Consider the following 12,601-nt stretch of genomic DNA (forward strand, 5'->3'; position numbering starts at 1 on the left):
AAAAGGGTCTGCTCTTGTTAAGTGTTTGCTGTGCTCATGCAGCATAGGGGTATAAACCCAACCATCCTCACCACAACTCACCCTCCCCTTGACATAGGCCCCAGGGCACTGAAGACAAACCTCACAGCTTCTAACTTCCAAATACTGCCATAAGCACTGGGGATAACACGAGTATTATGAAAAATGCATTGGTAAGGGCTCAAGGCGGCAGAGCTGGAATGCCAGGTAGCTTAAAGAAGTGCCAGGTATTTAACTGGTCTCCAAGATTTGCAGATGTTTTTCAAACTAGCATTGCAAAAACTTACTAACAGAGGTGTGTTTCCTAAATCGGAACCAGAGAAGAGAATGTGCTGTGATATCAAGTACTTTTCTAGCTCTGTAAGATCTTTTATTAAATAAATAAATAAATAAGAAAAGGGGAAAGACAAAAAAGCAGACAAAAAAATCTAGGCCTGTTCAAATGATTTGGGATGCTTACCTAAATAATGTAGGAAAAGGAAAATTCCTTCTGCAAACTAAAGGAGTCAGATGCAATTGAAAGAGATACCATCAGCACATTTCCCCATCTGGTATGAGCTATTCCACGAGAGTGCTGCAGAACGCACTGGTTGCAGCTGACACAGTCTTAGTGACATTTAGGCAGTTATTTTCTTATTCTTTTACTCAATTATCAAAAGAGAAATTATTCAGCAGCTTGCTTTTGGAAACCAGCCTCCTTCAGCTGGTAAGAGACAATGCACTATAGCACTGCAATTAGAACTTGCCTTTCCAAAGCCAATGGTCAGGTTGCCTTCCCACCAGCAGCTCCTTTACAGACACAGAGTGCACGTCTGCAGCTCCTCTCTGCTCTCTGCTACACCTTTGAGATTTACAGGGATTTGCACATGGTTTTTTTGCTTGAAGAGAGATTATGTGGCATGATTAAGAGATATTCTAGGAAAGAAACCACTAGGCTTGACAAGCTTCTTGACATTCCCTTTGTTTGATATAACACCCGTCAGTTATTAACAGGATGTATTGAGCTGCTCTCAGCTTCTGCAGTGCTGTGTTGAGTAACAAACATTTCTTCTCTCCCCTCTCTGTAGTGGCAGCCATTGTCCAGCAATTTCTGGAATAATTATTGTATGTTAATATATAAAATGTATATATTTATATATAGCATTTTGTGTTTTCTACACATATATAAGCTGCCCTTCCATGTGTGAAGCTACAGGAGGGTTCAGACCAACTAAGGTGAGTTACAGCTTCTCCTGTATCATGGGAGATGGATATGAAAGGACTTCTGAGGTTCCTGTACCCAAAAACTTGACCATACTGCATGGCCCCATACAGAAAGTAACGGAAAGTATGTAATATGAGAGACATCTAACAGGTAAGGATTCACTACACCCTGCAAATTAAGAAGATGAAATCCACCACTTAGAACAAGCGTTACCACTGTCTTAGAAGCTGTTCACAGAGACATTTAATTCTTGGTGAATCTCTCCTTCCCACATTTGCTACGCAAGGAAACCTGAGAAAGCACTGTTCTGCCTTACAGCAGGTGACAGCCAGAAGGACATAGAGGAACCATGGAAGAATGTATCTGCTCAGCTGATCTTGCTATGGACCAAATGGGCAGCACACATACCCCAGAAACTCCTACCAGGCACACCAAGCCTACACTCTCCTTGGCCCGGCAGAGCACACAACTTTGGGCAATCCAATTACCAATCACTTCAGAGGGACACCTGTTGCATTACACAGATCCATTTGGTTACAGCACCCTACCATCTGCCCTTCAGTTGTACCAACCAAGGTCTGCAAGTACCCTGAAGCGAGGAGGATTAATATTACATTTCCATCTGCTCCACAATGCAAGCTTCTCATAAGCAACACTCCAAAGAATTGCAGAATCACAGAATCACAGGGGTTGGAAGGATCCTCTGGGATCATCAAGTCCAACACCCTGCTACAGCAGATTCCCTACAGAAGGTTGCAGAAGCCTCCTCAATCCCATCTTGCCCTCAAAAAACGCAGGTCGCTGGAAGAATAGGAGGAGCCATGGCAATCCAGTTCTCTCAAAGTACAAATCACATACACAGCAACATTTTAAACTTGCTCCATTTCCTGCACGACCAAATTCCAGGGAATGCTAACAGGCCACATTAAAGAGACACCGAGGTGGTGACAAGGCCAATATAAAACCATGGATTGAGTCTGTCCCAATGTAACAAACTTTAAAAAAAATATTAAAACAGACTGTTTATTACAGCATATGATGTGTTATATTAATTTACACAATGATATATATATATAAAAACAGCCATTGATGATGTACAGTAAATCGGACATCAACAGGAATATTAAAACTACTGATAATCATGCACGTGACATGCATATGGTTTGTTTTTCTTTTCAAAAGCAGTTTTACACAATATACTGAAGTTACTAAGCCTTGGTCAGCTGCTCCAGCAGTTTATTCCAAACACCACCACAGTCCGCTCTGGGACTCCCAGGAAATCAGAGCAGAGTGCACTCCCGAGAAGGCAGCTTAACCTTGGAGATAGATTTAACAGGAGCCCTTTCCTCATGGGAGAAGGTTGGGGGAGGACAGGGGCCAGCTTCAAGAAGAGGATCAACAAGAAAAAGAAACAAAACAGGCTGGACTGTCAGGAGGAACAAGTTCAAGATGTGGCACCAGGAGCAGCAGAAAGGGACAAGCAAAAACATTAAGACCACCCACACTCCCTCCCCCTTTCCCCCTAAAAATTTATGACCTTAAGCTGTTGATACCCTGTATAAGACTCAGAATTGGAAAAATCTAGGCAAGGACCATCCATTCCCGGAAACATGAACGTTTTTTTCAAAGCCTTCTGATACTACGCACTGGAGGCTGTTCACCACTGAAATGGCAGTGTTATGGTTTTTTAAACAAGTGTAATGGTCTTTTATTTCCATTTAAAAGGCACTAGTATCCACCCAAGTTCTGAAGACAAGTGACATAATTTACCTTAAGTTTTAAATATTTGTATAAAAAAAAAAATCTGTGGAAATATGTACACAAAAGCACCTTGCTTCTGAAAGCAGAAACAGATACATTCCACCAAGTCACTTCACTAGACAGTCGTCATGAGCTTCAGGGAGCCTGACCGAAAGCGCAGGATTTTCTTCTTGAGGTTATGGGAGGCTTTGATTTTGACAAAGGCCTTTGCCGCATTTTCATGCAGCTCCGGAGCAGTGACCGTCTGGATGGGGAGGGTCTGGACAAACTGGGACCAGATGAGACCCCCGCTCTCATCAGAGTCGCTGGTGGTGGTGCTCTCCCCGACAAACTCCACCTCGCTCAGGCTGGACTCACTGTCTCCGAAGCAGTTCGTTGTGTAGTTGCTCTGCTCATCCTCACTTGTGTCCACCACGGTGGAGTGGAACAGAGACTCGCACTCTGCTGAGTACTCCGAGTCACTGGCCACGTAGGCGTAGGGGCTGACGTATGGCAGAGGAACCTGCGTGTAGACTCCTACACCATCCCGCCGGTTCCTCCTTGCCCTCCGCAGGGCCTCCTCGTAGGAGATCTCCGCTGATGACTTCCACCGGCGGTAGTCGGCCCGTTTGTGTTTTGGTTTGGCCACCACCACCTCCCGGCCGTGTCCGTGCGATCTGATCACAGATTTATGCAGGCCAGCTGGCCGCCCCTGGAGGCCTGGCTCTGGCTGCAGGCCGCTGCCGCGCTTCCCCCTTGAGGAGGGCTTTTTCAGTTTCTTATTTGTATCCAACTCATCGGGAAAGCGGCACTTTTTGCTGATCGGCTTGCCTTTCTCCCGCAAGGCCTGTGTACCGTTTTCAAGCCCACTGGCAAGGTGCGGCCTGTGCTTCAGCGCAGAGCTTTTCAAAATCTTGACGTTCCTGGTGCCTTTGTGGAGCTTAACACTTTGCTGCTGGGCTGGGATGTACTGGGCGTTCACCAGCAATCCGTCGTCGAGGCTCTGAGAGGAAGAGCCCTCGCTTTTGAAGTCCAGCGCGGGCCGCTCCTCCACAGGAGGCGATGACGAGTGAGCCGCCTGCGAGCTGCCCTTCAGCAGGACCTTTTTGGGAGGCTGGCTGACCCTGGTCTCTGGCTGCAGCACCACCGGCTTCCCTGGGCTCTCTTTGGGAGATGCAGCACAGTGCTGGCTGCCTTCCTTGGGGACATCCCCCGCGGCAGCCACCGCGTGCCGGCTGAGCTCTGGAGGCACTGCCTTGGCACCCCGCGGCTGGTGTTTGCTCTGGAGTTCGCTGGGTGGAAAAGCCGCCGGCAAAAGCACCTTTCTGCTCTCCACCTGCTCACTACCTGCTTCCCTCGGCCTCTGCTTGAGTGGGGAGGGAGCCGTGTTGTCTGAAGCAGTTGCCCCACTGGATGGCAAGCTCACTTGCTTCGTGCTCTTCAGGTTCACGACGTTGCTATGTGAAACCACCCCAGCAGCCTGCCTGACACACATGCTGCCATGTCGCAAGATCCCTTTGGTGGGATCAGCGTTGAGACTTGTCCTTGGTTTGTTAGTCCTTACAGAGTGAGTCTTTCTCTGAACCAGGCTTAAGATGTAGCCGTCTATCCTCTTGCTGGCAGACGGGCACGAGGCAGGCCAGGAGCCCGGTGGGAGAAAGGCATCAGTTGCTTTTCCTGAGTCTGTTTCAGATCCGGCGCAAACATCGGTAATGTCGCAGCCAAGCCTCTCCTCTTCTCGCTGGGGGTTCTCAGTCACAGGGAGAAGGAACATGGGACTCTGCACAGCTACCGCATGGAGTGGGCTGGGGTACCGGTAGACGTCACTCCCGTTTTTAGACACCAGATCGCACTGGTACTTTGGGTGGACATCTGCAACGACATCGAGGGAATTTGAGTGCGGTGTGGACAAAGAGCGACAGACAGAGCCCGCGGTCTGGTCCTCATGTTGGCTTTCCTTATTATAATCCATCCAGCCTATGAGATCTGAAAGGCATTTAGAAGAGTTTAGAGCTTGCCAGTGACAGTTCTGCTGCTTTTCACACGCTGTCAGGGGCTCCGGACTCATCTACACAAGTGTTTTCACTACAGCACTGCTGTTCAAACCTCACAATCAGGGATGCTGCTCAACAGCTATAAAAGGGTCTGAGGGTTTCTTCCTAACTGCATCTATGGAGGGTTTGCGCCAACACAACTTCTTCACTGAAAAAATAAAACGCACAGCCCTACTGGGAATATTTACATCGATTTCAAAACTGCTCCCAGGCTGCTGAGAGCTTCCTGTTCTACATCCAAGCCACTCAGAAACCATGTTTCTGTGTTACACAGTCACTTGTATAACTCGCTGTGGGCCTCAGCATGCATTAATTTTATATTTTACTTTGCTAAATGCAAAAGGAAACATGAAAACATAGACAAGAGACCAGTGAATTGCTTCTAGCTTACTCACAAATTTCACTTCCATATTTTTCCAAGTGTATCTTGGAATATAAAAGAAAATCCAGATTTAATTTTATCATTATTGTCTCTTCTATTAATATGAACATCATACCTATTTTATAATTGTAATAATGTCAGTAACAGGTATTCACTTTGAACAATAATGAATTAAAGAATGGGAAACAGGCTAATATTTCCACGCAAGTACAAGGAGTGCAGGTCAATACAGCCACTGTCCTCGCCTTGGCTCTGCAAAGAGTTCTTCAAGAGAAGTCCAGTGCCTTTCAAGATGCGTGAGTCAGATTTAATAACTAAGGCACTTACGTCAGATACAAGCAACCTTAGTAGCAGTGCTTCAATCCAAGCACCTAAGATTATTATTTTATTAAGGTCTAGTTCATTTGGTCTTCTTGGTTAGGGGGACAACCTAAATGATCCTGGCAGATCACTGTCAGTCCTGTTTTCTACCCTTGGGCTAGAAACTTCAGCCAGAGTGCTCTAATTTGAATGCTCAGTGCTTGCTACTTATCTTAGGCTTATTTCAAAAGAGGTCTCACATACTTTGATGAAATTAGCTGATAGCGATGATGTTCCTGTGTGGGCAGGAGAGAAAGAATAGGGAAGTTAGGAACAGGAACTTCCTCCAGATCACCTCCCAGTTTTCCCACATTTCCTAAATTCTATGTCAGAGTCAGGAAATGTTGCCAAAAAGACTTCTTTGAAACATGCCAGATTGAGAAATTTCATTCCTATAAGTGAGACAGCATGATTAATGAGAGCTTTAGATTTTTGTGTTGCATACAGAAAAAAAAAGAAAAAAAAAACAGCAAAGTAATCTGCTGGAAAGCCTTATGCAAGTTTTTATGTTTAGCTGATATACCTTTCAACAGGGAACATTAAATTACCTCAAGCTGCTCAAAGGATAACTTAGAGGAGTTCTCAGCATCTCAGAATCAACATATCCCAGGCTGAATTCTCCCATTTCTGAGTCAGAAGAGCTTGAAGTATTTTATCCTCGATACACAAAAATTCATTATAAGTTAACCTTTATAGAGCAGAATGGAAATTGGAAATACTATGGTTAGGAGCATCCTCCACAACCCAGACTGCACTGAATGAGTATGGCTGCAATGTCAACCAGTAATGCTCAATCACAGAAGTCCTACTGAAGTGTCCTTCCTGGACAACAGACAGAGGTGGCCTTCCTATTTTACTGTCACACATGTTAAAGATTGGAATTTCAGCCTAGTGAAAAAGAAAAGAAATTCAACAGCTCTCTGCCAAAGAGACAAAGTACTTTTGCTCTGTTCATGATGTCTATTCGTCTCTAATACACAAATGGAGAACACACCTCAGCATGGTCACCTGGGTACTGAGCACCATCAGAACCAAACAAGCCGACTGCTGCAAACAGAACGACTTGCAACCTGCAGCTACCTCCCTACTCAGACACTTTCAGTAAGGACCATGGTATGTCTATATTGCATGGCAGCAGAGGTACCTCTAATTATTGCTATTTAGTAAAAACACTTTTCTAAAAGAAATCACGAGAAATTAGCCAACTAATGTATTTTTGTGCGTATGTACCACTGCCCTCTGCTGGGTAGAGCAGCTGCCATATTTTCACGTGTTATTTTCATGTGTTTACGGTGGCAGACTCACAAGTAAAGATGGAGTAGTGGAGGGGAAACAGTCCTTCTTTGCAACGCATGTATATGATAGGCACTGGAATCTTTTCAGAGCACATCAAATGGAAAGAAGAAGGGTTAATCGAACCCAGATACTCCTGAGGCAGTATTTCCAAAGCCAAAGCCACCTCCTGGAGTATGATGTATTCGACCTGCTTTTACTATACCTGCAGATTTAGGGCGTCCATCTGAGATATTCAGTGTTGCCTCCAAAGGGCTGCAAAAGCAAGTGCTAGAATGGCAACTGGATAAACACTCACTGAAGACAGAGTTAGACGAATTGGAGAGCGATCCAGAAGCTCCATCACTCAGCTCATAAAACCCTATAAAAATAAGAGTTTGCATTTATATTAGTTATGTCTACATAAAGTTACCATTTGTGCCCCTAAAAAGGCAGTGCAGCTCATGTTTATGTTGGCTTACTCTTGCAATTAGTAAGGGGATTTCATTCAGTCGTCCAAAAAAACAGTGCACAATTTAGCAATATCCTTAGTGCTACAAAGAATTCCGTTTAATAGGAAAGCACTTAAAAGAACACAACTTTGCTCAGCATATGAAATCTTAAACTGTTTTTTTTTTTTTTTTAGCTTTTACAGGGGCTGAGGTTTTAACCTTAACAGGGGATTACAGATTTTAGCAAGAAGGCTTGAGGCTGTGTTGGCCAGCCCACTCATTTAATCGTGCATTATACCTTCCAATGCAAATTCCCCAGCTATCACCTGACTACAGATTTTTTGCCAAGAGTTGGGCCCAGTGCTATCCATTATTTTCACTGAAGTTCTAGACATAGGTACAATATTTAGGATGACATGAAAGGCAAATGGTAAATAATGTGCAGACAGAAAAGTTTCCAGGTAAACTGGGTCTACTTAAGAAAAATGCAACACACTATAAACAAGATTTAAATTGTACATTTAGGAAAAAGGAATTCTGGGCATGTCTACAGAATGAGGATGTATCCTGGAAAACGATACTCCTGAAAAGGACTTAGTCAGCATGGAAAAGTAGCTCCATCAAGCTTAATGATATGGCCAAAAAAAAGGCTAATGAGATTGTTGGATGTACAAAGGGACTAATGAATAGCAGGTGGGAAATGACTTCACCAGGCTCTATGGCACTGGTAAGAAAGACATTAGAACAGTGTGCCTAGTCCTCAAATCTAGCAAGCTTAAAACAAAGCTAAAAAACTGGAATGGGGCCATAAAACTATTTAAGAGCTTGGAAAAATGCCTTGAAATGAGTGACTTAATGAACTGACCTGTTTAGCTCATCAAAAAAGCCTGGGAATTAAAATGTATAGCACCTCCAAGAGGAGAAAAAGCTTGGCACTAGGCAGACCTTAGTCTACAGGGAAAAAGCATTTGACAAATCAGTATGGGAACGGGTCAAATTCAAATGAGAACTAAGCAATGGATTTAACAGTGCAAGTGATTGGTTGGTAGTCCTCCACTCTTCAGTGCTGTCAGAACAAGACTAGATCCTCTATGGAAGGTTCCCCACAGTTAAATGCCATTTACTGGCTCCAGCACAGTCAGAACAGAATGAAATTCAATACACCAGGGATTAAATTATTAGATTCAGCACTCCATCTGGTTACAAGATCAACTCTGACATCCTTCCTCTGCTGTTGGTGCTCCCTTTTATTTTTCCTGCAACCGCCTTCCTAATATGCAGGAGGATTGGAAGTTTTGTGGGTGGCCTTGAGAAAGAAATGGCCCAAGCACTGAAAATCTAATAAAGCCTGAAACACCTCTCTGAACGTGCTGCCTACAAACAGCAACCTTTCCAGCAGCAGGTGAACTTCCCTAGTTGGCACTATCAGAGCGTGAACGTGCTATAGATATTCACGGCGGCAGCACTGAGAACCGCAGGCAGCTTAATTCCAGGTACCACGGGAGGCTCCATCCTGCTGACCACTGCCCTCACCTGAACTTGGACGACTGTCTGTCTCAAGGTGTTCATCTGTCGTTTTTTCCACGTCCAGACGGAGGTCACTGATTTGCTTATCTAGCTCTTGCAACTGATTTAATAGGCCAGCATCCCTCCTCCTCAAGCAGTTCTGGAAAACAAGAAGGCAAACATCAGCTCCTTCAGTGGGGCAGGCATGAAGGGGTTCCAAGGACAACTGGCCTTCTGCATTGAGGGCCACGTGAATGCCTCGTCAATGTTCTTTAAAAAATAAGAATAAAAACAGGAGAAAGTCCTGACATTCTAGACAGGCACTCTGGATAAATACTTAACTGAAGAATTATGCAGGCACTCCAGTCTCTTCCAGCCAGTTCTACATAAGGAGCATGCCCCACAATACACTGTGCTGGCAAAGCACTCCGTTGCGAGAACACAGCTGTAACAACAAAGCTGTTCTGTATGACATGGTATAACCAGACCTGTGCATACAAAATGGGCTCCTTCAGTGAAAATACAGCTTTGCCAATGTAACAGGGGACGTTCACCAGTACAGTGATGCTAGTCAGAGCGCGCATCTGTTCACACAATGGGATGGCACAGCTCTGCCAACAAGTGTCTGTCGTGTGGGAACCGCCTCGTTCTGCTGCACAGTGTAAGCCCGTGTTCCACCCGTATAGGCAGCAGGATTCCCAGAGCCGGGATCACAGCTCTTTTATGAGTTTAGCAGTGCAACAGGAAGGAAGAGTCATTCTTCCTCTTCTCCCATTGTAATTGTACAAAACTGCTGGGAGACAAATTTTAAGGCTATTTATGAAGGTAGTTTGATGGCATAAAATAAGCAGTAAGAAATGATTTTGTGAGGCACTCTTTAACCCACGGTCAATGCAATCAGCTTCCCTGTGTGTATTACAGTGTTGCTTATCCATCACCCGCTCTGCTTCATACTCTTTCATCGCTCTGGCTTTGGGGAAAGCGAGGAAAGCAGGAGGAAGGTTTCTCTTTTTTTCCTAAGTGCATCATTTGATCTGCGCCCAGCGGTGCTCTGATACGCTCAGCACAAAGAGTTTCGATGCTCTAAACCCATTAAATCAAGGACAACCTTTCCCCGGGGGTGGGCCAATCCTCGGGCAAAGGGAAAGCGAACGCTGCCGGTATTAACAAGGCCATTGGAAGCTGCGCTGGCGTTGAACACCATCCTTGGAGAACCAAAGGGGCGAGCCAACCTTCACGCACCTTTCGGAGCAGAGGGGTTTGGGTGGTGACTCTGCGCCACCTACTGCCACCAGCGTCCCCCCAGCGAGCAGTGCGGTTGGTCCCAGTCCGCAATGTCAAGTGCATGAATGGAGCGCTACCACGGATCCCTTTTTTTTTTTTTTTCCTGAGCAACGGATCCCTGCTACTTCACTGCGGCTCCCTGGCATCCCTTGCCGAGTGAGCAGCAAGAGCGTTTCATTGGCGTTCTGTAAAGAAGGAAATAATTCTCGAAATGGCACAGTGAATGGGCCAAAGGGCTACAAAGCCAAAAATTAAAAAAAAAAAAAAATTTAAAAAAAAAAAATGGGGAGAGGGGAATCGAGCAAATAAATCACGCAGTCCTGCTTCTCCCTCGGTGAAAGCAAATGCTGAGCCGTGCACAAAAGAAGGCCAGGCACAGCTGTACGCTATTTTCATTGAAAAATGATCTGCCGCTTCTTGCCGCCTTCCATCTCTTCCCACACCAGCTACAAAGCGCCTTCCCAACAAAAGCATCCCTTCTTTTAAGGCGCCCGATCCTGGCCGTGCCAGAGCGCTCGTTACCTCCTCTCGGGGTTCCAACCCAGGAGCTCGCTTCCAACTTCCATTCAAGGCAACGGGAGCGCATCTCTTGCCTTGAATGGAAGTCGGGCCAGGCAGCCGCCAGCCCGGATCAGGGAACCAAACCGAAGCGAAGAGAGACCCTGTCAGAGCCGGGGCCGCCGCTGTGCTCCGCCGGGAGCCGCTCGGACGCCGGCGCTCCCGTCCCGTCCCGTCCCGTGCCTGCTTTCACCGCCCGTTTGTCGCCGGGTCGCGTCCCCGAGGGATGCCGCGGGCAGAGGGCACGGCTGGGGCGGGCAGGCGGCGGGATAACGGCGCCCGGCACGCACTCTCCGGGGAGCACCGCAGCAACCCCGGGGCCGGCTCGGTGCCGCGGGACACGGCGACGTTCCCCGCCCCAGCCCCCCCGTGCCCGGCTCACCAGCTGCCGCCGCAGCAGGAGGATGTTCTCCTCCAGGAACTTCTCCTCCAGACTGCGCGGCGGCGGCCCCTCGCCCTGCTGCTCCCCGCGGCCGCCCTGAGCTCCCGGGGCTCTCCGCAGCAGGAGGCTCTTCACCAGCAGCTCCTGTCGCTGCCTCAGGTACTCCAGCTCGCCCAGCCCGGCCAGCGTGGCCTCCAGCCGCTCGCGGGTTCGCTGCCTCTCCGCCTCCGCTTCGCCCTTCTCCCTCCAGCGAGCATCGGGTCCCCCCGCCGCCTGCCCCAACCCCGGCCCCGCCGCGGCGGCCGCCGCCGGGCTCGGCTTCATCGCGGCTCGGCCGCTCCGCTCCGCCGTCGCGACCGCTCGCGAATGGGCCGCGGGGCACCCGGCTCCCTCCCCGGCTGCCGCCCCCCCGTGCCCGCCCACCGCCGCTCCGCCCTCCCCGGGCTCCACGCCCGCTTCCTCGTCCTCCTTCTCCTCCTCCTGCGGCCGCGGTGTTCCGCCGCCCCGCCCGAGCCCCCGCTGGGGTGCGTGGTGCCCGCTGTGCCCGTCTGCTCCACCGAAAGCTCCTCGCTGAGCTCCCCAAAAACTCCAGTTCCGGAGCACAGCCCAGCAGCAGCCCAGCGCGTCTGAAATAGAAATCTTCAGCGGGGGCTGTCGCGATGGGACAAGGGGAAACGGTTTCAAACCAAAGGAGGGGAGATTTAGATTGGATATCAGGAATAAGTTTTTCGCTGTAAAGGTGGTGAGGCACTGGCACAGGTTGCCCAGAGAGGTGGCGGTGCCCCATCCCTGCAGACACCCAAGGTCAGGCTGAAGGGGCTCTGAGCACCTGGTGGAGCTGTGGGTGTCCCTGCTCATTGCAGCCCCCCTGGGACCAGCTGGCCTTTAAGGGTCCCTTCCAACTCCAACAATTCCACGATGCCGATATCCCACCCGAATGAGTGACAGGGCGAGGAGAGGGTGCTGAAGCTGGAAAGCAAAGGGGAAAATGGCAGCCCTGTGCTGGGATGCTGGCTGCAGCATGGGCACAGGGATCAAAGCAGCAGAGAGGTGTTGCTGCACAGCCCAAAAAGCTGTAATGAAGTGAACTTCGTAGGGCACGTAAACTAATTGCAGGCTGGGATGTGCAATTAGGTTTGCAATGGGCAGGCGGTGCAAAGAGGGAGGGGGAAAAATGCAGACGGTGAAAATAAAAAAAAGGAAAATGTTACACTGCAAATAGCACAAAAACTGAATTCCAAGCATGATCTGAGGGGTAGAGAATGGAAGGGGAGAGAAGGAAGCATTCAGGGAGCCCTTCACAATATGGGGTTTGTTTGGAAGCACGCGAGGCTGCCATAGAGCAGCTCTCAGACGTTATGGGCATAGCGAAATGCTCACCCTGTGCTG

General features: G+C 48.2%; 1 protein-coding gene across 4 annotated transcripts; it reads right to left on the reverse strand.

Annotated features, from left to right (window-relative positions):
• Nucleotides 2,232-11,561, reverse strand: DACT1 (dishevelled binding antagonist of beta catenin 1). 4 transcript variants are annotated; one of them, XM_021402736.1, is made up of 4 exons: nucleotides 11,213-11,561; nucleotides 9,016-9,148; nucleotides 7,350-7,412; nucleotides 2,232-4,834 (listed from the first exon to the last, which is right to left on the reverse strand). In XM_021402736.1, exons 1-4 carry the CDS (start codon nucleotides 11,534-11,536, stop codon nucleotides 3,099-3,101), a joined length of 2,256 nt encoding a protein of 751 aa, XP_021258411.1. In that variant the 5' UTR covers nucleotides 11,537-11,561; the 3' UTR covers nucleotides 2,232-3,098. The 4 variants fall into 4 exon arrangements, with proteins under 4 accessions (XP_021258411.1, XP_021258409.1, XP_021258410.1 ...); XM_021402734.1 differs by having other exon boundaries at nucleotides 2,232-4,948; XM_021402735.1 differs by having other exon boundaries at nucleotides 7,257-7,412.

The sequence above is a fragment of the Numida meleagris genome, chromosome 6, assembly GCF_002078875.1.
Source record: "Numida meleagris isolate 19003 breed g44 Domestic line chromosome 6, NumMel1.0, whole genome shotgun sequence".
Lineage (NCBI taxonomy): Eukaryota > Metazoa > Chordata > Aves > Galliformes > Numididae > Numida > Numida meleagris.